The following is a 25,041-nucleotide window of genomic DNA, read 5'->3' as shown; positions in this document are numbered from 1 at the left end:
GCCTTCCACCCTCCACCTCGGGGTCTGCTTTGGGCCAACTCCACGGCTTTGTCTCAAGGGGGTCCTCCACCTAGACCATCCCCTTCTTCCCACCTAGACTCTAAACCCTCGCTCACTCCCAGGCCCCTGCCACCTGGCCCCACTACCCTGTGACCTACTCCCTCCTGTGACCTCTCTTTATCTAGACCAGGAAGATAAAGTGAGGAACGTAGGTCTCCTGCCCAGGGTCTTCCTTGCTGTGTGGCCCTGGACAAGTCCGTTGCCCTCTCTGGGATCAAGTTTCCCATCTCTTATCCTAGGGGTGGGGGAAACGCCTTCCAAGGGACTTCCAGAGCTGACATCCAGGGAAGCAGTGGGAGGTGGGAGGGATGGAGCAAGGGCTCTGAGCTGGGGTGGGCTGCGCTCACTCGAATGCTGCCCAGGGTCTCACCGGAAACGACACAGGATGACCATGGCAGTGGTGAGGGTGACGAGGGACGTGCTGTAGCCAACTGTGTACAGGGCCTTCACCGACAGGTAGTAATAATCCTGGAGCAGAGCACAGGACACGCAGGGCTCCACGTGGGGCCGGCCCCCGGCCCCCACGGAACTGCATCCGATCTCCCAGGCACCCCCCAGCCACCTCCTCCCTCTGCAGGGTCCGCACTGTGCAGAAGCTGAGCGTGGCAGAGTGCAGGAGCACTGACCAGCCAGAAGGGGCCCAGCCTCATCCTGGGGGAGGAGCCGGGAGGCCCCCTGCTGGGCCCCACATTAACCCTTCAATGGCTGGGCCACAGAAAGTCCGTGTATCCTGAAAGAGTAGCTAGGGAGGTGGAGGGCGCGGGCTGGGGGCCGCAGGAGCTCAAGCGGCAGACCAGTTGTTTCTCAGCCCAGAGTGAGCGAATGAAAGTCCCGCCCTCTCACGCCGCAGGCTACGCAGCAGGTGCTCATGACGCTGCCTGGGGACCAGAGCTTCCGCACGCCCATCAGAAGTCCAGGCCTCTGGTAGACACACCCCTCCACCCACCTCCTCAGCCTCATCCCTCCACCTCCAGGTGAGAAGCAGACACTCACCTGGTCCCCGGTCTCAGACTCGTACTCATCAAACCCACAAGCGTCGAAATAATGAGGGAACGGCTCAGACCATCCATCCTCTGTGCAGTTCCGGCTCACCACCCTCATGCCTGCAGCAGAACAAAAACTCAGCAAGCCACAGAAATGATTTAAAAGGGCTCCGAGATTCTTAATCGAAAATTACTTCTTAAGCGGGAATTCCTGGAAATCCACATGCCCGTCTGAGAAGCATGGCAGCTGAAGGTTCATGAGATCCTCCACTGTCCAAGGGAAAGTAGTCATTGCTTTTCCCCTTATACAAAGGATGAGGAGGGTAGGAGGACAAGGTGCAAGCTGACCTCTAAACAAGGGGTGAGGGGACTGAGCCAGAACGAATCCAGCCTCCTTCCGCCTAGGGAAAGGCCTGAGCCCCTGCCCTGGGCCCTGGGTCGGCACTTGCCAAACTTCGGCGAGCAGAAGAATGACCTGGGATCACACATGCAGATTCCAGGCCCAAAGATTCTGGCCCAGGAGTCACCTCAGGTGGTGGTGCAGCAGGAGTTCTCGTCATACCTGGAGCTCTAGGTGATGCCTTTACCGGGAGCTCTGGGCCTTCCAGCAGCTGCAATATCCCGTGTCAAGGGGACACGTGGCTTGCTTAATTAACAAGGACCAGACCTCCACTGACCTAGCATCAGATCTTATTAAGATACGTATTTAGGTTTAGAAAAAAAGAGACTTTGCCTTTTCAGGTTTAGAGGTCTGTTTCCTGTCACTAATATACTTTAATTTTCTTTTGCTTGAGTTTAAAGGCCATTTTGCAGGACACCAGAGTGGGCAGGAGTCATTTGCTGGCTGCAGAGTGGAGTCCAGTCTGGTTTTCACCCCGCCTGGGTGCCTTTTGGCCTTTAATGATTGCTCATTTCACCTTCCCCGCTCCTGATTGTCTGAAGGTGAACCATGGAAGTCTGGGGGAGGGGAAAAGGCAGCAGCCACCCCCTGCCTCCAGCCCAGCCCCTGAGTGTGGCCCCAGGCCAACCCCCCTTCCCAGACTGGCTTCCTGGGAGTTTACCTGGTATGTTAGGACACCTGGGGTTGGCTCTTCCTTTCAGGATTCAGGGGCCAGAAAGTCGTATACAAGAGACATCTGCATGAAAGAGGCTCCAACACCCATGTTGTTGGAAGAATCCCCCCGCTGTGGCCAAGGCCACCTCTGGAGCACTCAGGAAGGGGGCAATGGCAGAGGCCAAGAAAGGGGACCCCCACACTTTTCCAACCTCGTGTCCTGCTGGTTGAGTTGGAAGATCTAAGGCCAGTTCTTTTTTTTTTGCGGTACGCAGGCCTCTCACTGCTGTGGCCTCTCCCACTGCAGAGCACAGGCTCCGGACGCGCAGGCCCAGTGGCCATGGCTCACGGGCCCAGCCGCTCCACGGCACATGGGATCCTCCCGGACTGGGGCACGAACCCGTGTGCCCTGCATCGGCAGGCGGACTCTCAACCACTGTGCCACCAGGGAAGCCCAAGGCCAGTTCTTTTTAGCCAGGAGTCAGAAACGCACTTCCTGGGACTCTGGGAAGCAGCGGAGGGTGGGCTCTCCTGCCATAAAGAGAGCTCTGCCCAGAGCGGGAAGACTGGTCTCCATCGCTGCTCAGATTCTGAGTCTTATGACCCAGGACAAAAAGGACATCTGGCAGGCCCAGGGAGAGAAGGGCTCACTTCTGTCCCACAGTTTGATGCCAAATGGTTCCTTCTTCCAGCAAATCTGTTTCAGGCTGCTACTGGCAACCTCTTTCCAAGTCCCTCTGAATGTTTCTTTCAGAAAGTCTGCACGTCCTAGGGGACCACGGCCTTGGCCAAGCCCTTCCCTCCCCTGGGTCTCCTCTCTGCTTTGCCCACATCGGGGTGGTGGGAAGAGGAAAGGGAAGTCGCTTTGAAAAACATTTTTGTAAAAAAGTATCCTGGAGATACAAGCCATTTCCTTTCTTTTATTTTCCTTCTTTCTCTTTTTATAATACAGCGTGGGCTCAGAAAAGTATAAACCTTTTTGTTCAGAACTATTCCATGAATCTGCCACTCTACTGTTCTGACAGAAATCTCCGGAAGATGCAGTCCTCTCCAGATCGTCACCACCCTGCAGTGGCTGCACCTACCTCACTAGGCTGTTTTGCCCCAGCACCTCTGTAGGAGCACAGAATCTTAGGGCACGGGTTCTCAAAGTGGGTGCCCCCCCAGACCAGCCCATCAGCATCCCCTGGGAGACTGGCTGGAAATGCACATTCTCAGACCCCACCCAGGCCTGCTAAACCAGACTCTGGGAGTGAGGTCCAGGAATCTGCTTTAACAAGCCCATTAGGTGATTTTTAAAGTATGAGAACCACTGTTCTACATATGGGAGTTCAACGCTATCGGAGACCACTTAAGGAGCTCTTTACTGAGATCTGTGCTTCCCTGAAATTGTATGCACAGTGTTCTGTCTGAGCACTTGCATGCAAATTTCCATGGAGAAAATGCACAGCTTTATCAGAGAAGGAAAGCGAGCTGCCAAAGATCACACAGCCAGAGAGAGGCATAGACCAGCCTGGAAGGAGGGGTTCCCCAAGTTCATGGGTTAGCAGATGCCCTCCCTCCAGCCAGCCCATGGTAAACCCCAGCTCATCCCTTACCTGAGGGATCCAAGGAGTTACTGTCAGCAAATCCAAACTCTCCTGCAAAACAGGCGTGAGCATGAGTCGGGACACCCAGCCATCAGCTTGCCTGGGCTATCCACTGCTTACTCTGCACCGTGGAAGGCCAAGGCTGCCCCTGGCCTGAAGGATCAGGGCTGGGGGAAGGTGGGATCTTGGCCAAGAGGCTGCATCACACAGAGTAGCCACACACACCCGTCTGACACACTGCACCTTCCAATGCCATCTCATTTGCTTTGTATTTCTATGATGCTAATGGTGGCCCATGACTCAGTTCTCCGCACTGGACCACAGGGAGTGGAAATGGGATATTGTCGGGAGGATGGGAGGGCCTCTGGAGTGGGAGAGGACTGGAAGAGGGTAATTGGGCCTTTCCTCTTTTTTTGTAGGTGCTTGTTGTTTATCTATTTTATATAAAGTAGTGTGTATATGTTAATGCCAAACTCCTAATTTATCTCCGCCCCCGCCTCTGCTATCCCCTTTGGTAACCATGTTTGTTTTCTATGTCTGTGAGTCTATTTCTGTTCTGTAAATAAGTTAATTAACTGGGTCTTTTCAAGAAAAGGGCAAAGAATAGCAATATGGGTCCTGGGCTTGCATTTTTTCTTTGGTGCTCAACCTTCAATCTCAGCCCACAAACCACTCCCATCAAAGGGAACCCAGAACTCCAAAGACTTCCTCCTCAGACATTTTCTCTCTTTCTCTCCTGACTCTTTATTCCCTCCTCCACCCGTTCTTTAGGCTGAATCTCCTGTTAGCAGTGAACCCCAATTTCCCCTCTACTTCTCAAAATTCTGTTTTCAAGGTTCAGCTGACATGCCACCTCCTCCAGGAAGCCTCCCCTGACATCATCGTCATTCTGCCCGAATGCCACCTGGTTGGGTCTCTTCTACTCTGGAGCTTGCCATACATTCCAACTCCACATGTTGGCTCACTCACACAATCAGGCCTGTACGTGTACATATGCACGTGCCTATGCACACGGGTGGCCTTGTTTGCTAACCCCTCCACAGGGGAGTGGGTGTCAACTTCCCAAACAAGCTCATGAGCACCCTGAGACCAGGAGCTCCATCTTCCATCTTCCTGTGTCTCCCCCACCTCCAGATGGCCAAGGAGGGAGGGGGTGGGGGGAAGGTGGGATGAACCCAGCCCCTGATGAGCCTCTCATTCCCCCCCCACCCACTCCCAGCAGTCAGAGCCAGGCTCCTGCCGGATGGACAGATGATCAGCAGTCTGTCCTCTCCAAGGTTCCTCTTACCGATGGTTTCTGTCTCCCAGACTGAAACAGAGAGAGACAGACGGACAGACAGAAAGACAGAGAGAGAGAACACAGAGGTGAGCAAGGGGTCTAAAGTCAGGTCTGCTCTCTCTGGGCCCTGCTGACGATTTCCTCCTCTTTCCCACTCCCAGACTCTGGAGAGAGGCTCCGCCGGGGTCGCCAGAGGCATGAGAACTACAAGCTGGGGCTGGACCAGACACTGGAGACTTCTACGATTCCCTCGAGAACAGGACACAGTTAAAGAGAAATATCAGAGGCATGTGTAAGGAGGAGAGCGATCAACGTTCCCGTCTCTCCAACAGCCCGCAGAGCAACAATTATTACAATGAGATTCAGCCCTGAGAACCAGGAAATAAAATGAAAAAACGCCACCTTCAGCTTTCTAAGTATTTAAGGCAAGTCTCACTAATCCAGCTCTGTGAATGGAGATGCTAAAAAGGCCTGCCTTAATGAACCATTAAGAAGCAGGGGTAAATAACACATTCATTGTGCAATTGCCAGAGGGAGGCACAGAGTCTGAAGGAAAGTTTATCTTAAGAAAATGTTATTTTACTGCTGATTCATTTTACCTTTTTTTGTGGTTGAAAAGAAGTAATCCTGCCATGGTACCTGACCCAGAGTAGCTGTTCTGTCAACTTTAAATAAACGACTGAACGAAAGGAGTACGTGAGCGGAGGAAGTGATTAAGTTGGTTTCTAAAGGAATGAATTCGAAACTGGGCTGAATCAGCAGGCGGCCACCTCGCCTGACGTCCCACCATTCATACTGTGCCTCTTGCTTCAGCACTTCCCATCCTGCCCTGGGTCACACGCAGTCCCCGCGCTGTCAGGATGGAAGAGTTCAACTGCCACTCTCCTGCTGGGCTGGCTGGAGATTCTGGAGGTGGGAGGTGTGGCTAACAGGCCCTGCTCCGGAGCGGAAGTTGGGGGGAGGCGAGGCAGGGGTGCGATGCAGCTAGACCCTGCCTCCTCTGGTCCTGGGCAGGGAGGCAGAGATGGGGCCCTGGCACCCCGATACAATGCCACTACCTCCCTCCGCCACCTCTTGCAAAAAGAGAAGTCCAGGCACAGTCTAGGTTGCTGGACTTCCAGGTGTGAAAGACTTTGCCGCTGCCTCTCACACACACGTTAGGGACAGCGGCAGGCAGGATTCTGTAGTGAGGTGGAGCTTGGAGACTCTCCACTTCTGGAAGGACACTGGCTGAAGCCTTAGGCAGGTGAAGGACGAAGCTGAGACCCAGGTCTCAAGGGGCCCGAGCCTGGCCGCCCACACATGTCTCAGACTCTCTAATCTCCTCAGGAGCCCCACCCTCCGTCCTCCTCAAACCAAGGCCCCAACCCAGGGCTCAGTGGTCCACGGGTGGTTCTCAGCACATCACCGGCCTGGAGCCCGGTCCCGCCATCTCTCCCCGCCCAGCCCAACTCAGCACCCCTCAGCTTGCCACCCTGCTTCCCGTGACACCCCCAGGGTTGGGGTAGAGGGCCAGTCTGGCTCCAGGCCTTTCCCAGTGTCAATGTGGCATCAGCCACCAACCTTCTTCAGGAGTCCACGAAGCCTCCACCAAAGACAGGAGCAGGCCTGGAGAGACCACCAGACTCACATTCAAAGGAGAGACTCCCCAGAACCCCTTCCCCTCAGACCCCTCCCCATGGAGAGGCGGTCACCCAGGCCTCTCTGTGCAAGTGATAACGGTGATAACATCAGCTGACACCACTGGCCATTAAGACATGTCCAGTCTCGCTAAGGGACTTCTAGCTAAGGAACTTGGAGTCCAAGCTCGAGAGCCCAGCCACGACGATGCACCTCCACGTGGACTTGCCACGTCTGAGGGGTGCTTCTGTGTCCCTGTGTGCACGAGGGTCCGTGGTTTCATCTCCCCACCAGCACATGAGCTCTGGAATGGGAAGTATCTGCCTGCAGGGCGCCCTGTGTCCCTGGTGCTTGTCTCTCAGAAGAGCCTGAGGTCCGAACAAGGGGAGCAGGCTGGACCCAGAGTGGCCTGAAGAGGCCCCCGGGGGGGACCCACCTTGGTCTGGGTTGAAGATTCGGAAGAGCTCAGGGCAGCTGACGAGGACCATCTCACCCACGTGGGCAGGCTTCCAACATGTGATGTTGTCCCACATCCCAGGGCAGCCTGTGAGGAAGGGAACCACGGTGAGAGGGCAGCCAGACGCCCACATACACACACACACATCACACGCACACATCACCCTGCATGAGCTCTTCCACGTCCCCAGGCTCCACGTCGCGGTGGGGTCCCACTTCAGATCGACCTCCTCGGTGGGCCCTCCCTCCCCCTCGGGGGAGGGGCAGGAATCGTCTGGCCCAAGGATGGTGCTCCACGCCCTCTCCCCCCAGTCGCCCAGCGCCTTTCGGGGCAGACCTGCAGCAGGAAGATGACACGGAGCTGGGACCTGAAGAGGACCACAGATTGGCCAGATGGGGGTGGGGGGAGGAGGGGAGAGGCCTGCAAAGCCGAGGCCCGAACTATGAAAGGGCTCGGAGCACGAGGAGCCAGGAAGCAGGGAGCACCTGAGGGGTCACTGCTGGCGAGGCGCCCCCGCATCCGGTGAGCACCGAGGGCTGGAGAAGAGCAGGGACAAACCGAGAGCTATTTAGGAATCGCCAAGACGCGCGGCTCGCTGGACGTGAGCTTGTGAGAAAGGAGGAAGAGGTTGAGATTGACGACCAGCTTTTCAGATCTGGGGGGCTCCGTGGACGCTCCGACCCCCGTGCCTGCTCTCCTTCCAGCCCTTGCCAGCCTCCCTGTGGAGTCCTCTGTACTCCCATCACCACCACCTCCCCTCCCCTTCATGCTTCACCCCTCGTCTGACTCCACCCCTCCTCTCCACGGAGAGGCCTCTTGCCCTTACAGACCTCTCCGCCCTTATGGAGTGGGCTCCACCCTGCCCACCCCGACTGCGTGCAGGGGCTCGTGTCTGCCCTGCCCTCGGCCCCCTGCCCCACTGCCCTTAAACGAGACCACCAGGCCCAAGGACTTCAGGATAAAATTACACAGACAACTGCCAACCCTGACTCCTGCACAACACGGGGGCTACCTTCCATGGTCAGGGCCCTGCTGGATATCCCCACCTTGAAAGGCCTAATCCACACACAGCGTGTCCAAGACTCAGCTCAGCATCTCCTACAAACTCTGATTCCCTGTCTCAGCCCCAGCTAGAGCCCTGGAGTCACTCTTGCTTCGTCTCCTCCTCCTTCGTGCTCACAGCCGACGGTCACCAAGTCCTGCTGGTGTGACGTCTGAATATTTGTGGAATCCATGCCCTACCCTCCATCCTTGCACTCCCACCTAGCTAAGGGCTGACCACCTTTCACTGGGACCATGGTTACAGCCTCCCCAGTGGTCTCCTCACTCAACCGCACAGAGCTGTGACCGTGAGCTCTTCCAAAGGAAGATCGGGCTGGGTCACACAGCCGCCACCCCCAGTGAGCACCTTCCAGCGATCCTATCACCTCAGCTGTAACGTGGTTCCTAAGGCCTGGCCCTTGCTTCTCACTCTGGCATGTGGGGCGTGGGTGAGGCCCTGGGATGAGAGCTCACCCAGGGAAAGGACGTGATGTGAGAGGAGCATGGAACCCCCCCGTTTTCCAGGTGGGCAGAGATGTAATCATGACGGGGGGGGCAAAGGCAGAGAAGGGAGGCAGCAGTGTGGCGTGTCTGACGGCAGAGTACAGACTTTCAGAAAAGGGACCACATCCTGCTGAGCGGTCTATAGTAAGGGCTTTGGAGGGCTTCTCTGCCATGTAAGGGACAGCCAGCGCTTGTCCCAGCCCACAGGACTGCTAGGAGGACTAACGAGTTCATACATGTAAAGCCCGCAGAAGAACGGCGGGCTCACTCAATGCGTGCTCGCCATTGTTATTACCATTGATTTCATTATTTCAATTAGGCGTCCCTGGGGATCATTCCCCTAAGAGAGATGAAACACAGCCCTAGCAGGTGAGAAGAAAGGCCAGTGGAGGGCCACTGCCAGACACAGAGGAAGCCCGGGCAGGTGCCGGACAGGGATGGGGGCCCGGGGCGGGCCTCATGAGCTCACAGCCTCTCTGTTGGGGTCCATGACTGACTTTCAGGTCCTGTTTGGACCAGAAGGCACCCAAAGCTTCCAGGTGCAGAAAACCCTATCTCTCAGAACTCAGACCTGGCTACTTTAGAATTCACACCCAATCACATTAGCCTATAGCATCCTGCTCCCAGAATGACTGAGTTTGGGAGACAGAAGCATCATAGAAAGCTCTAAGGACAACAAACCAAGATGACGAGGATGCTGGGGCCACATGAAGGGAGATGGGTCCCAGGTCTGTTACTGACGATTCCTATCCACCCACCACAGCAGGGCTCCAACCTGCACGTGGCTGGTTATGACAACATATCCTTGAAAGAGACCTAACAGTACATCTTTGGCCGCCATGGCCCGTGTTGACCGTGGAATGGCCATGGAGCGTGGCCGTGTCTGGCCCATGCCCTGGGAACCCCAGTCAACAGATGTTCCCTAAATGTGGAACGTTAGGCCCTGGCACGGCCTAATGTGTTCCCCTGAGTTCTGTGAGTCGTTATACCAAATTATGGAGCCTGAAGAGGAGGCTATGGGAACTCTTTTTTTTTTTTTTTGCGGTACGCGGGCCTCTCACTGTTGTGGCCTCTCCCGTTGAGGAGCACAGGCTCCGGGTGCGCAGGCTCAGTGGCCACGGCTCACAGGTCCAGCCGCTCCGCGGCACATGGGATCTTCCCAGACCAGGGCACGAACCCGTCTCCCCTGTGTCGGCAGGCGGACTCTCAACCACTGCGCCACCAGGGAAGCCCAAGGGAACTCCTGATTTGTAGCCAAGACAGACTGAAGTGTGGGTAACCTGGGGCCCCACGACTTGCAATTGGCATCTGAAATGGGGGAGCAGTCTCCTGAAGCTGACCCTTAACCTGCTGGGTCTGTGCTAACTCCAGGTCATTAGTGTCAGATTTGAATTGAATTGTAGGGACATCCAGTGGGTATCCGTAGAAAACCGGAGAACTGCTTGGTATGGAAAACCCACACATTTGGTGTCAGAAATGCTGTGAAACAGGTTTGCTTTATGGGACAATGTCCCTGACCCCAACGGGAGCTTTCAGCCATCCACACACCTCTCTGGCCTGCATCACTGGGGTCATAGGAGACGCAGGTCACCATCTCGGGGCTTTCCAGGACGCCCTGTGCACATTTCTCCCGTAGGTATCACCTCCTGGCCTGACCCACAGAGGAAGAGAGGTGGGGTCTGTCTCCTCTCCTGTTCTGGATGGGGTCTGCTCTGGCCTCAGGAGCCTTGGAGCTGAATCCTCCCAGGAACGTTTTCCAGGGAGATGAGGATGGGATTTGGGCTCCTGAGAGTGCCTTGGGTTTTTCTAACTAAGGACAGCGACTCATCTTCCTTCCACGCCCACAACACACATCCAGTTTCTCTTTCCCCATCTGTTCCAGACTCCAGTCCCAACAAAGCTTAGTTCTGTTGAGGCTAGAAGATTTCAAGATGCCATTTCTCCCCCACTCCCCCTTCTCCTTTTACCTTTTCTGTGTCTTCTCTTTCCCCTTCCCTTCCCTCTTTTTCACTCATTTATTCAAGAAATATTAAGTGCCTATTACCAGTCAGACACCGGAGAGCAAAAGTGGGGTGAATAAACACCCCTGGTCTGTGCCCGCACGGGGTTTATAGCCTGTGGTCATGGGAATGAGTTTGGATTTAATACCAAATGCTGAGAAGACCTTGGATGGTGTATTACTTTCCTGTTGCTGCTATAACAAAGCAAACTTGGTGGCTTAAAATGACACAATTTCTTATCTTACGGTTCTGGAGGTCAGAAGTCTCACTGGGCCAAAGTCAAGTTGTCAGCCTTCCTTCTGGAGGCTCTAGAGGAGAATCTGTTTCCTTGTCTTTTCCAGATTCAGGAGGCCACCCACATCCCTTGACCTGCGGCCACTCGCTCCATCTTCCAAGCCAGTAGCATAGCATCCTCAAAGCTCTCTCCTCTGACCCTCCTGCTGCCTCCTGTCACCCATGAGGCCGCTTGTGACTACACTGGACCCACATGGATAATCCAGGCGACTTGCTCCATCTTAACTCAATTATACCTGCCAAGTCCCTTTTGTCATGTAAGGCAACACACTCACAGGCTTTGGGGATTCGGACGTGGGCATATTTTTTTTTTTTTTTTTTTGCGGTACGTGGGCCTCTCACTGTTGTGGCCTCTCCTATTGCGGAGCACAGGCTCCGGACGCGTAGGCCCAGCGGCCATGGCTCACAGGCCCAGCCGCTCCGCAGCATGTGGGATCTTCCCAGACCAGGGCACGAACCCATGTCCCCTGCATCGGCAGGCAGACTCTCAACCACTGCGCCACCAGGGAAGCCCATGGACGTGGGCATCTTTGGTGGGGGCATTATTCTGCCTCCCACACATGGGTCTGAAGACGCAGAGTCACATGATCTGATTCAGCTGTGTGGGAAGGTAATATGTTTCAAGAGCAGGAAAGCAAACATGGAGACGTGTCTGTCAGGATATGGCAGCAGTCCAGAGGAGGGTGGTGGGGCTCACGTAGGAGCCATGGCAGCCAAGGTAGAAAGCAGTTCTGCGTAGGAGAGTCTGGAGGCAGGACTGACAGGACTTGGTGACACACTGGCTGGACCCAGCCGGTGAGCATGTCAGGGAGCGTTGGTGCTCATCTGTCTCACGTGACTGAGTGCTCACCCATGGGAAGAGGGGGGAAGTGATGAACAGGTCTCAAAAACATCCCTCGCAGACTCCATACCCTTTCTCTCTCTCTCTCCCCTCTCTGCAGCATCCCTGGAGGCTGCATATCGAGGGTGGCAGTGTTGCGAGATGCAAGGAGCCTGGATCTCTGAAGGACCGGGCAGAGTCGAACTCCACCTCCCACCTCTGCTGACCACGCTGGCTGGTGACGTGTGCAAGCAGGAAATGTTATGGTGCTAAGTCTCTGAGATGTTAAGGTTCATCTGTTACCTCAGCATGGTCTAGGCTACCGTGACTGATGCACTAAACGGGAGAGAGGGGCCAAGGATGGCACCTGGGTTTGAGTGTCCAGATGGCTGGCTAGCTGAGCCACTCGCCACAGTGGGGAGGGCTGGATGAGAAGCAAGTGGTGGGGGGAATCGTTAAGCTGGAACTCAAGAGTGTCATCTGGGGTATGTTTAGTTTGAGATGATGTGAAGAGCCAAGTGAAGCCAGATTTCAGATAGGCAGTTAGACAAATTTCTGGCGTTCAGCGGGGAAGTTGGAACTGGAGGAAGAGAACGGGAAGTGGTTGGCACAGGGTTGCTCTGTAGGGCAGTGGACCCGGGTCACATGTCCAGTGAGAGGGCATAGATTTGAGAAGAAAAAAAGAGAAGAGACTAGGGCCTGGCCCCCAAAGAAGAGATGCCACCACTCAGAAGAGGAGCCGGAAAAGAAGACTCAGGAGGGGTGGCCAGAAATACAAGGAAAACCAGAAGACGTTGGTGACACAGCAGCAGGAAAGCCTGCTTCAAGGAGGAGGTGGTCAAGTGCATCAGACACGGCTGCGGGGTCGAGAAAGCTCCTGTCCTCTTCTACCCTGTGCAGAGGAAATCAGAACCGGTCCTCTTCCCTGGGAGAACTCTCCACTCTGACACCCCAAGCCTTCCGATCTACCTGCCTTGGGCCCCAATTCTACACGAAGCCTGCCTGTGCCCTCCTGGCTCAGTCTGTCCCGCCGAAAGCCTCTATGGGACTTGATGGGAGGAATTCAGGCACCGGGGGATTCCCGCTCAGGGGGAGAATGCTGGGCACACTCTCCGGGGCTGCTCCCACTAAGATGCTGACACACAAAGCAGCCAAGGAGAGGGTGCCTTGTGACAGCAGGAGGGGGAAAGACCACTTGGGCAGGTTGAATGGAGAGAGAACGCAAGAGCCATTAGCCCCGACTGGAACAAAATAAGGAGCTAATCTCGGGTTGTCATGGTGATGATTCTGTCCAGTTCCACACAGTGTTCAAAACTCGTGAGACCAGGGGCGCCAAGGGGACTCAAACAAAGGCGCAGTCCTCTCTTTGAGAAGCTGCCTGAGGATGCCTGCGTATCGTTAGAACAAGCCCCTCATTTCGGCATGCGATTCACGGGTAAAAAATGATTCCATTTACTGAAATTTACTTTACAGCCAATGTTACTGATCCATGAAATGAAGAGCAGCTGTGAATTCTGTGCTGTGGGAGTGGAGGAAGGACTGAAGATGCAGCCCTCCCCTCTGGAAGTCAGCGGTTCTCAAAGTGCAGACCCCAGAGCAGAGCGCCACTGGGAGCGTGCCAGAGACCCAGACACTCCGGCCCCGGCAAATCCACTGAGTCAGAAACTGGGGCTGGGCCCCGTAATCTGGGTTTTCACAAGACTTCCAGGAGGTTCTGATACAGGCTTAAGTCTGAGAACTACGGACCAAAGAGAAACAGGTTTGGACAGAAACAGAACCCTTTGTCAGATCTGGGGAGCGAGTTCCACAGAGGGCGGGTCCCTACAGGCCCCGCCCCCTCCCCACGCTGGGGGTGTGTTCGTTCTCAGAACAGCTGGGAGGCACAGACAAGAAGCTGGTCTTGCCCCGAGGATGGGGAGCCTGGGCCCAGCCTTGCAGTGGTTCCCCCACCCTCCTCCAGGCCTCTCTTCCGGTGAGGGGGTGGAGCTGGGGGCCAGGGTACACACTCTGCACCCTGGACAGGCCTCAGAGGCTGGCTCAGAATAGCAATGAGCAGGCTTTCCTGTCTCTCCTCCAAGCCACTTCCCTCCTGCCCCTGCCAAGGCCGTGTCAGGCCTCCCTCTTCCATCTTCTCCAGAGTGTGGGGCGTGGGACCCCCAAGGAGGACCACACCTGACCAGCCCACTTAGACGCAGGGAAGGCCTCCAGACTGATGCAAGCCCGCAGTCCCACAAAGAGGAGGTGCTGGCAGGACTCACCCTGGACAGGCAGGTTGGCCGGGCTGAGCCGAGAGAACAGAAGTGGCCAGCCCAGCAGGCAGTGCCTGTGCCCTGTGTGGGTCTGGGGACGCTCCAGAGAGGAGGCACAGGTTCCCACGCACAGGAGTCCTTTCTGCTTCTCTCTAGGCACAAGAGCACCGCAGCTCAAGAGGGCCCTGCCTGGCTGGGACAGCAGACCTGGGTCCTGTCCCAGAACTGGCTCTGGCCCTCGGTGTGACTTGGCCAGCGACGCCCAACTCTGGCCTCAGCCTCTCCGTGCGTCCCATGATACAGCCGGACTTGGTGCTGTCTCAAGGTCTGTTTAGCATTCAGGAGTTTGGAACGAGGGACGAAACCACTAAATATATCACCTCAACAACGGTCCCAATAAACATCTTTAAAACCCGCCAGGGACGCTGTGGACAAAACCACCCAGTCAGAAAGCTTGCTTTCACTCTCCGCTATCTTACCTATATTTTCTACCCCCTTCAGCTGCCTGCTGAGCGCTGGTGCCCCTCCCTAGCATATCTCTGTCCCTCGGCTTCCATTCTGAAGGCCCCTATATGCAATATGGTCCCACGTTCTCTTTGCGGTGAAGGTCCCAGGATCAGTGAGGGATATGGGTTTGAGGGGATGCAGGCGTCATCCTGGGAACCCCTCACCATCCCCCCAACCACAAGTACATGCCACAGACACACCTCCCCTCTAGCAGATCAGTGTCTTCATTCCAATGCACTCAGTTTATGGGATTTAAAAGATCATGGGGACACACAAGTAATATATATATATCTACAAGGATTGCTGTGAATACACACTCACAGTCACTGGAACAAGCTGACAGATTTTCTTTTTCAAGTGTGTTTCCGGGACATCGGCTGACCCCTGGCCAGCATTCTGTGCATGGTGTATGTGCTTGGGACAGAAGGGGCAGGGGAGGTGCAGAGAAGGGGTACAGCAGGAGGGCTGGCCTCTCTCATTTCACCCCAAGCACATACATTCACACCATAATGCTGATTCTCGCTTATAGTCAGATTGGACTCTTGGCTCCCAGCCAGGTCTGCCTGGACGCTGGGGGCTGCTCTCTGGCCCAAGTTGACATAAGCACCCTGGTAGAGGCTATTCTCTGGCCAACCCAGTGGCTCTCCACCTTGGATACACTTTAGAATCGTCGGGAGGCTTTTAACACGTACTCTCAACAAGTGCCCCCGTCCGAACGCCAATCACGCTGGTGTGGGGAGGGCCTGGCCGTCAGCATCTTTCAATTCTCCCAGAAGCTCGGCAGGCCCCACCCCTGGCTTTGCCCTCACTCCGCCCGGGCCGGACACCTAAGATCCCAGCTTGTCATGTGAGTTGAATGAGTGCACGAGAGCGTGAGGGGATAAGTGAGTGAATGAATGAGCAGGTGGATGGGTCAGTGAAATTCTTCCACAGGCTTGGGGTCCTTTGACCAGGTTCAGGTTTGGGGGTGACCTGACTTACAGGGCCCCCGAGGCAGGACTACGAGAGGGAGGTCCAGGCAGGGTCCTGGGCAAAGCTGGAGGCACGGCAGCTCAGGGGATGCCACCACTGCCGTCCCCTCCGACCTCCAACTCCAGCGGCGGCAGACGTGCAACACACAGATACCTGCTCCCGGGCCCTCAGCCACACGTCCCTCTAGCCCATCCCCACCGACTCCAATTCAGGGTTCCAGACCTAGGGGGGGACTCACTCCCTTCCCCTACCCGCCTCTTGCTGCTGTGGTTCCCTCAGCCCAGAACATCCATCCCTCAGCTCACCTGCCATTAAGTGCCTACTCCTCCCTAGGGCCTAACTCGGGGGTTCTTAGCCTAGTTTCTCGTCAGAATCGCCTGGGGAGCCTCTAAAAATCACGGTGACTCCAGTGGAGTGAGGCTCTGGCCTAACTGGTTTGGATTGTGTCCTGGGTACATTTTCCTCAAAGCTCCCTGGTGACTCTGACGTACAGCCAGGTCTGAGGACCAAGGACCTGATGTAAAGGCCACCTTCTCCATGAATCCTTCCCCACAGAGAATTCCTTTCATCGTCCTCTCCTGAGCATGCCTGGGGGTGGGAGCCCCTCCCGGCAGCACTGGTCTGCCCCTCTTGGGCTGGCATCCATCCTTCCAACTGCCTCACTCACGCTCACACCTCTGCCTGGATGCCCCTGGGGGGAAGGCGGCGGGGTTGGGGGTGGGGAGGTCTTGTCCTCTTCCTGCCCGGGGCTCCACAGGTGCAATTCACCTACATGCCTGCTGGCCCAGTCCCAGCCCCACATCCCACCTCGACCCATCCCTACGGAACGCTTCCTACTACTCGATCCCAAGTATACCTGAGACCTGCGAAGCAGGAACAATGGCCCCGGGTTGGGAGGGAGGGCACCTGGGTTTCAGGCCCACCTGAGCCTGCCACTCCCCCTTCCTATGGTTCTAAAGTCACTGCCCTCCAGGCTCCACATTCCCATCCCCTAGACAAGAGGCCTGGACAAGATATTCTTTGAGTCTCCCGCAACCGTGCACCCACCTAGGCCCCCTGCCTCAGGCTCCCTGGCTGGTGAGGCCTCAGATCCACTCTTGGCCTCAGTGAGAGTTGAGCAACAGCTCACCTGGAGGGAAAGGACAGCATGGCTGGGAGTCGCTCCATTACCAGTTAATGCCTGCTGAGCTGACTGGCTGGGGAGCCCAGCCCAGCGGGACGATCACATTTAACTGGGCTGCCGACTAATAACGCATTTAAACAGATGGTGCCCAGAAGAGCTCCCTGTAAATGGGGAGGATCGGGGGGGAAAGTAGGTCCCTCCAGGGTGGGTGGAGAGCCCCACCCTCCAGTGACTGAGGCATGAGAGAATCTGGCGAGGCCTCCAGCGATGCCCCCTACCCCCAAACCCCCAACTTCCCACACAGACCCTCTCCCTGGCCCTGCTGGAGTCAGGAAGCCGAGGGTGCCCTTGCTCTATGGGCCTCAGCGTCCCATCTGCGCAGCAGGGGAGTCAGGAGGAAAGGGGTTACACAGGACCACTGGTTCTCAGCCGGGGCCACGCCACTCCCTTGGGACATCTAGAAAAGTGAGGCTTTGGGGACTGTCACTGAGATCAGGGGCAGTTAGGGGTATCTAATGGGACAGCTAAGGCCACTGCATGTCCTGCGGTGCGTGGTACCATCCAGCACAAGGAAGCAGCATCCGGCCCCCCAGGCTGGTAGCAGCCCCAGGAGAACGGAAGCACCAGACACGCACGGGACTGGGGCTCCTGCTGCCTTGTTCTCTCCCTTCTGACGGAGTGAGCCGAGGAGATGGGAATGACCCCACACCTCATGCTCTGGGGAGACCAGGTGCTCTCCAGCTCGGCCACCAGCAACAGCTGTGTCCCTTCCACCACCAGGCCCAGGCGGCCTGCTAACGAGCTCTCCGACAGCCACTGCTCAGCCCAGACACCAGCTCTATCCCAGCTCCCATGGGAGTGAAGGTGGCCACGTCCAGTCACCCGGAATAGCCCCTTCCAGAGGGAGGCATCCAGGGCAGGCCATCCCCAAGGAGGGCAACCCCAGCGTCACTGCCTAGAGCAGATCCAGGGCTCCATCACCCCAAGGGGCTTTCTGAAGGACCCAGGGACCTGTACCCTCCACTACTTTCTATAAGTCGGCCAGAGGCTGGGACATCACTTCTAAGGCTGGCCTGGATGTGCCAGGGATGGTGGCCCTCCCCGCCACCCTCCTCACCTGGGGAGGAGTCATTCAAGCCCATCAGCTCGTTGGCCCTCTGGATCTTCTCCAGGCACATGGCTTGTCCCTTCTTGAAGATGCAGTCAGAGTGCATGGCGGTAGCCTGCAGGAGGCACAGGGGATACATGGTGAGAAGGAACAGGGAGGTTCACCGACAAGCCCTGCTACCTAAGCCTCCGGGGCAGTGGGAGAAGGGGAGTGACAGAAGCAGGAAGACAACAGTGACAGAGAGATTTCAGAGCCAGCGGGGACCCTGCCTCCACTTCGTCACAGACGCCATGAGGACTCTTCCCCTTCACCAACTCAGTGTGGGACCTGGGCAGATCCCACCCGCTTCCTGGGTCTCAGTTTCCATGTCTTATAATAACATTAGCGTGCACACACAGAGCACCGTACTAACTGAGTGCATTACTCTGTCATATGCACGCATATATATATCAAGAGTACTACAAAGCAGGCGCTATTTTTACCATTTCCCATTCTACAGATGTGAAACTTAAGCACAGAGACGTTACGAAACTTGCTCAGGGTCACACAGTGTAGTAGACTGTACAGCCAGGATTCGAACCCACGCAGTCCAGCTCCAGAGACCACGAGGCTACAAGCGCACTTTAGGGGAGCAAGCAGGAGGTGAGAAAGAGGAGGGGCCGAGAGAGCTCATCCTCTCTCTCCTCTGGGGGCCTGGGAGCTGCAGGTGAAGGACAGTGGTAGCATTCCATGGGGCTCAGTAGCCACTCTCATCTACTCCTGCCCCATGTGACAAAGGAGGGAACTGAGGCTCAGAGAAGTTTAGAAACTCCTGCCCAAGGTCACACGGCTGGTTAGTGGCAGATACTGGATTTAAGTGTAGGACCAAGTAACTTCAAAGCCCACGGATGCTATCACGACAGCTGCATCCTAGTGTTGTCACTTCAACTCAGAACGCCAGGGCAGGGATGGTTCCGTAAGGGGATGCCGGCGAGTGTGGAGGCAGGCACAAGGCAGCCCAAGCTGCCGGAGCAGTGCTCAGGGATCCAGTCTAGCTCAGACCGTTCACAGATGTGCACGGAAAGGGATGAGCCGGTCAGGGATCCAGTCTAGCTCAGACCGTTCACAGCTGTGCACGGAAAGGGATGAGCCGGTCTGTGGTTCACACAGTAAGGCAGGGCAGAGGCAGGACTGGCATCCAGGGCTCTGAAGACAGCTGCATCCATGCTGGTCAGAATTCCCAGGTTGAGGGGCAGGGGCCAATGTCTGGGAACCCTGCACCCCATCTCTCTCACTCAGAGACATGAGCAGAGAGCAGCCTTCTGAGCTCTAACCTGCCAGAGACTAGTGAGCTGGGGACCAGGATCACAAGTGCCTTCCGCAGCCTCGACGAGGGCCCCTGCATACGGTTGAGCAGGTTGTGTACTGTACAACTCTAAAGGCTGCCGCGTATGTTACTATCATAACAGATTTGTAAATTATGTAACAATTTCTGGTCAAATCGGTACAGGCTCTTGAGGAAGGGGCACCCTTTTTAGTTCACCCAGAAGTGCCAGATGGTCCAGGGGGGTACTGGCAGAGATACCAGCCATGTGAATTGAGCTCGGCTGATAGCACACAAAAGACACAGGTTATCTGGGGTGGGAGCTCAGGTGAGCCTGGGGTTCTAGCTGGTCATGGAGGGGAGGGTCCTGGGCCCTTACCATAGGCAGCAGAAGGAGGGCAGCCAGGGAGGCCTGTATGACACTGGCCATGATGCTTCTCAGCCCAGAAGGAGGCTCAGGCCAGTGCTGCCCGCCTCTCACTCACAGCAGCTGCTGTTCAGCCCCAGGTATCCACAGGCTAGAAAGAAAGGAAAGGTATGAATCCTGCGGGTCCAGCGGCATAAGAGGGGCGGCGACAGCCCCCCACCCCTACCTGCAGCAAAGCCTCCAAGGGTAACCCCCCCCCCCCATGCCTTTGTGCTGTTCTTTATTCTTCTATCCCACAAGCATCAGCCGAGGGTCTATTCACTACCAGGCACTGGTGATACAGCAGGGAACACGCTGGCTCGGGCGCCTACAAGAATGGTCTGAATGGCTTTCTCCTCTGCAGCAGGTGACTGTGTCCCCAAATCTCCCTCCACAGGAAGAGAGTTTTAGCTGGCACGTGCGTGCCCACCTGGAGAGGACATTTCCAGGTGCCTCTTGCTCTCAGGTGCGGGCATATGATGAATTTCCCACCTATGGAAGGTGGGTGACAGTGACACGTGCCACCTATGAGCCACCTGTCCCTAAGGCATCACGTGCTCACCCCTGCTGCTCTTTCCCCCTCCCCGATGCCAGACCCAGGCTGGACAGAGCCGCCAGGACAACACCAAGAGGCGGGGAGCGACACACCGAGAGGAGCCGGGATGACTGAGCGCACCCGCGGCGCTGAGCCACCCAGCCAGCCTGACGGCCCACCTAGCTACAGGCTGCTACGTGCCCTCCTCTCTAACTCACTCACTCATACAGGGCCGCTTTGTTCCAGCAGCCAAGCCCGGTCCCCAACAAACATAGCCTCCTTTCACCCTGCCTCAGCCCGCTTGGCCTCCAGGATAAATCCTTTACCAATGTAACAGACAAAAAGAGTGACTACTGAGAAGGATGTGCCTGGACCTCGAGGACCTTCCCCCCAGAGCTCCTGTGGCTCTGAGGCCCGAGTCGCTACTAAGGACCAGAAAGGGCACGGGCAGCCGAGTGAGGAGCCTGGGGGAGCCCCAGCCCATGCCCAGAGGAAGAGTCCGGTCAGCTTCTAAAACTGATCATTAACACACATTCCCTGCAAGCCAGCAATTCTGCATCTGGGTGTCTATCCTAGAGAGAGATTTGTGCTTATACAGAAAGAAGCATATGCAAGGATATTCACTGCAACATCATTTAAAATAGCATCAACAGCAAAAAATGCGGCAGCCAACCATCCTTCGAGCAGGCACTGTTAACAGGCCCCTGCATAGCCATACAATGAAATACTATACAGTAATTAAAATGTTTTGTTACTATTATTATTAAAGAGATTGAGTTATTATTAAAAAGATTGTCAGGGCCACCACTAACCCACAGGTGGCTGGCTTAAGAGGCCCATGGGGGCTGCTTCCCAACCATGAGTCCTTACACACCCCCCATCAATGGGCAGAGCAGCCAGTACCCTGGGGCCCTTTGTGCCCCCCGTGGCTGCCTCCCACGCCTCCCTCCCTCTCTCCTTGCCTCCACAAGCTCCCCTTGGCCTCTCCAAGCTCAATCTGGTGACAAACGAGCACCCGAAAAGGAGACAGAAAACCAGCCGCAGGAAGGTTCAAGGAAAAGGGGGTCCGTTTCATCTACCCACTGTTCTGCCTTTTTGGCGCCCACTTGGAAATACTGAGGGAGGCTTTGGTATCCCCAAGAGATGCTCTGAGAAGCCCAGGGTAGCCGTGGGGATGCTGGCCCAGCCTCTCCCCCAGGGACCTTCCATACACCTGGTGGCCACAGGCTGCCTCTGGCATGATGTGACACCAGTGGTCCGCATAGGGGTCGGTCATCTCCACTATCCCTGGGGAGGCCAAGGCCCTGTCTGCAGGGAGCTGGTGTTCCCTACCAACCCGGCTGGAAGAGAGGAAGGCCGGGCCCACAGCTTCTCAGCAGATGCTAAAGGCTGAGGGCCTAGAGGAGCTACTAAGGCAGAAGGCCTCCGAGACCCGGATCGACTCTCCCGCACAGAGGACAAGGTCAAGCCAAGGCCTGCTGGGGTCTGGAGTCAAGGAGGCTTCCACCCAGGACAGTCCTGGGTACCCCCAGCACCTCCCTCGACACAGCCTGTGGCCTGGGCCTGGGTTCTGGCCTCAGCACTTGGCCACAGTCAAGACCTTTGCTTCTGCGGGTCTCAGCCTTCTTAGCCGAGAGGAAGGTGACTCACCACCTCAGCTCCCTCCTTGGCCTGCCTCACAGCCAGCCGGGCCCAGACAAAGCCAGAGGAGGGAAATGGATGCATGGCCTGTGTCTCTAAGTGGACACACGGTGCTCCTTCCCGGAGGCCGTTGCCCTTGTACTCCCAGCAACGTGCCACCAGAAACACATCTCTTGGGAGAGACCTCTGCCCTGGGACATAAAGCAAGCTTCCTGGAGGAAGAGGCCTGGGAAGAGGGAAGAGTGCTCAGGGCCCCCTGAGACGGCAACAGCACTACCCCCTTCCTTCAGGACTGGGTCCCCACAAATGAGACTCACGGCCTCCTCCCCCGAGCCCTGAGCCGGGACGCAAGATGAGCTCTGACCTCTTAACACAGTCCTCAACATGGGCTGCTCAGCACAACCACTGAGGAGTGTTTAAAAATACCCCTGCCCATGGGGCTTTCCCGGTGGCGCAGTGGTTGAGAGTCCGCCTGCCGATGCAGGGGACGTGGGTTCGTGCCCCGGTCCGGGAAGATCCCACGTGCTGCGGAGCGGCTGGGACCGTGAGCCATGGCCGCTGAGCCTGCGCGTCCGGAGCCTGTGCTCCGCAACGGGAGAGGCCACAACAGTGAGAGGCCCGTGTAAAGCAAAAAAAAAAAATACCCCTGCCCAACTAAGTCAGAATGCCTGGGTATCAGTGTTGTTTAAGTTCTTCAGGTGATTCTCATGTATAGATAGGACTATAAAGACTCCATTTTAACCTTAACTTATTAGAACCAAGAGAGCTGGCCTGGGAGAGCTAGTGGCTTGCCCAGCTGGGGATGCTCTGGGGGGCAAGCGGGTGGCAGCGGGCAAGCAGAGAAGGAGTTTGTGTTCTGAGGACTGGCGGTCTCTCTCTCTTTCTCTCTCTCTCTCTGACACACACACACACACACACACACACACACACACACACACACAGAAACAGGTTTACAAAGAAGAGCAGAAAGACACGTCAACTCCACAGAGAGAGATATTTATCCCCAGGGCACGCACCTGAAGGCATCAATACAAACACCCATGTGTGGAATACACAAAGGTGGAGATTCCTTCAGGGACTGAGAGACAGCTCCACACGCCTTCACAGAAATGCAGAGGCACACTCAGAGCACAGCACAAAGGTGTGTGCAGAGGCATCACACAGCGATTTAGACCTTCACATATGTTCATCAGACTATTGATGCATATTATCACACACACGCTCATTCTGCAAAGGCACTCAGATATTCAGCGGCAGTCAGATGTATCTGGATTCAGATGTGGCCGCAGGTACACACACATATGAGCATGCGCGGGGACACACACACACACACACACACACACACACACACACACACACACACACACACACACACACACACACACACACACACACACACACACACACACGGTGCCCAGACTTGCGGGCTGCTTATCCCTGCAGTGGATTAAAAACAAGCGGAAGCGATCAGAGGCCCCCGCCTAACCATCCCCCCGCTCCCTGCTTTGCCACCAGGCTGCTCAGACAACGCGGCGAACCAGGAGAGCGGCGTGCCCCCAGCCCAGCGCCGCAGGGTGTTGGGGCTGGGGTACTCTCAACACGAGGCCTCCACTGGCACTAGACCCGGGTTCCTGATTCCCACTTTTGCCCCCTCTTGTTCACCTTCCCCAACTACAGTCCACCCTCTGCCCAACAGGACACAGACAACCCCTAGCCAAGAGATGGAAAGAGGGAAGCTGGGAGCTCCCAGGCCTTGACCTTCCCACTCCCGACCTCAGCTGGAAACCTCAGAGACGACCTCCTGCAGCCTCTCCAGGATGGTGACCTCAGCCCCCACCTCTTCTCCCCTGACCCCCGCCCCGAGGCCACTGGGCACAGCCCCTGCGGGACAATGCTCAGAGGTTACGGTCTGAGGCCACCTGTCCCAAACCTCATACTCCTGTGGACCACATGCCTGGCTCCTCTGTCCCAGGAAAGCACTTTGAGATGTGTCCCCTGGGTCAGCCATTCCCAGCCCTGTCCCCTGCACCCTGTTCCAGCTGCCTCTCTCCTCTGGACTCCCCCAAGCTGCCAGTGACCCTCCTAAGGGCCAGGCCTGGCCACTGCAGCCTGGGGTTGGACCCTCCCCTCCCTGAGGATGGATGCTGGGCTCTTTCAGCCCAGCCCCGCATGTGGCTCTGGATGACCTGGTCACTGATACTCCCAGGTGCTCTCTCTTGGGTCCAGGCTCTGCTGGGATAAACTGGCTTTTGCAACTAATCTGAGGACAATTAAACTACCTCCTGGCATTTAGTGTGGTGGACTCAGGAACCATTTTGCTAGGGTTTTAAGCTTGAAGACCTCAGGGAAGGCACTTAACTTTTCTGTGGCTCAATTCAATTATATGTGAAAATGGAATAACAGTAATACCTACTTCATAGATGTTACTGGGAGGCATCAACCAATTGATATAAGTAAACTATGGAGAGTGGAGTATAGCCTGGCTCCCAATAAGGGCTACACATGTGTTAACTATTATTATTATCTTACCACTTTGTGTTCAGGTTTTTTCACCTTCCTGCTGCCACCTCCACCACCATAAGCCCTCTGTCATATTCAAAATAGGAACATCAGGCCTGCTGCACTTTTATTTGCTAATGGCTAACATTTATTAACCACTCGGTACATGCCAGGCACTCTTCCAAACGATCAGTATGCATTAACTCATTTCACCTGCCCCAAACCCACGCAGTCGTTCCTAGCATTATCCTCATTCTATAGCTGAGGCGACCGAGGCACAGAAAGGCTAAGCAACTTCCCCAAGGACACACAGCAAGCATGTGGTAGAGCTGGGAAGTGAACCGAAGCAGCTTGGCTCCAAAGCTTGTGCACTCCATCCCTATGCTCCTGCCACTCTCTGTTATTGGTAAAAGGAAGACCAGCTCAGAGTCCATTGGTACCCTAGTAGTACCCTCTTACATCCCTGGGGACTGGCCAGGCCCTCTGCTACCCTCTGCCCACACTTCTATATCTGAAGCACCCTCCTTAAGAAGAGTGAATTACAGACACAGCATTTCAGACCTGAAATGGACTTTAAAGGTCACCTCCCCTACAGTACGGAGTTTCCTGTGGGGAAACTGAGGCCAGAGGCGGGGGAGACACTTCCCAAGGTCACACAGGAGAGAGTCCCGGAGCCCTGCCTGGCAAGAACGTATGTGCCCCCCTCACAGACTTGGGAGGGCCTGCCCTCCTCAGGCCCCAGAAGCCCAGCGACTGGCCTGGGGCGGGAACAGAAAGAGCAGCTGTTTTCCTCCGGCGAGCCACTGCGCCAGGCACGCAGGAAGACGGCGTCATCAGTCAGCACACCGGAGCCAGCGGTGACTCACCGAGCTCTGACTTTCCGCGGGCAGTGGGAGGGGACTCGGAGACCCTGCAGCCACCCCCCACACTGCCCCACACCCTGCAGGACCCTTTCTGCAGCCCCCCAGCTGAGAGTGGTCCAGCTCCTGGGCTGGGG

At 56.1% G+C, this 25,041-nt stretch overlaps 1 protein-coding gene across 4 annotated transcripts in view; it reads right to left on the bottom strand.

The window, feature by feature from the left end:
• ADCYAP1R1 (ADCYAP receptor type I) overlaps window positions 1-19,423 on the bottom strand; it is a gene marked incomplete at both ends in the record, with an annotated part of 39,200 nt that extends 19,777 nt beyond the window's left edge. For 2 of the 4 annotated variants that reach the window (XM_082846311.1, XM_082846312.1), the window contains 7 exons: window positions 431-528; window positions 1,054-1,163; window positions 3,696-3,737; window positions 4,975-4,995; window positions 7,022-7,129; window positions 17,670-17,775; window positions 19,343-19,393. In XM_082846311.1, coding sequence (XP_082702437.1) covers window positions 431-528; window positions 1,054-1,163; window positions 3,696-3,737; window positions 4,975-4,995; window positions 7,022-7,129; window positions 17,670-17,775; window positions 19,343-19,393 — 536 coding nt within the window. Of the gene's footprint in view, window positions 1-430; window positions 529-1,053; window positions 1,164-3,695; window positions 3,738-4,974; window positions 4,996-7,021; window positions 7,130-17,669; window positions 17,776-19,342 lie in introns of all 4 variants that reach the window. The other 2 variants (XM_082846314.1, XM_082846313.1) reach the window with 2 other exon arrangements.
• Between the last annotated feature and the right edge of the window lie 5,618 nt (window positions 19,424-25,041).

The sequence above is a fragment of the Leucopleurus acutus genome (genome assembly GCF_964270905.1).
Source record: "Leucopleurus acutus genome assembly, chromosome: 9".
Taxonomy (NCBI): Eukaryota; Metazoa; Chordata; class Mammalia; order Artiodactyla; family Delphinidae; genus Leucopleurus; species Leucopleurus acutus.
This window is presented reverse-complemented; position numbering and strand designations above follow the sequence as displayed.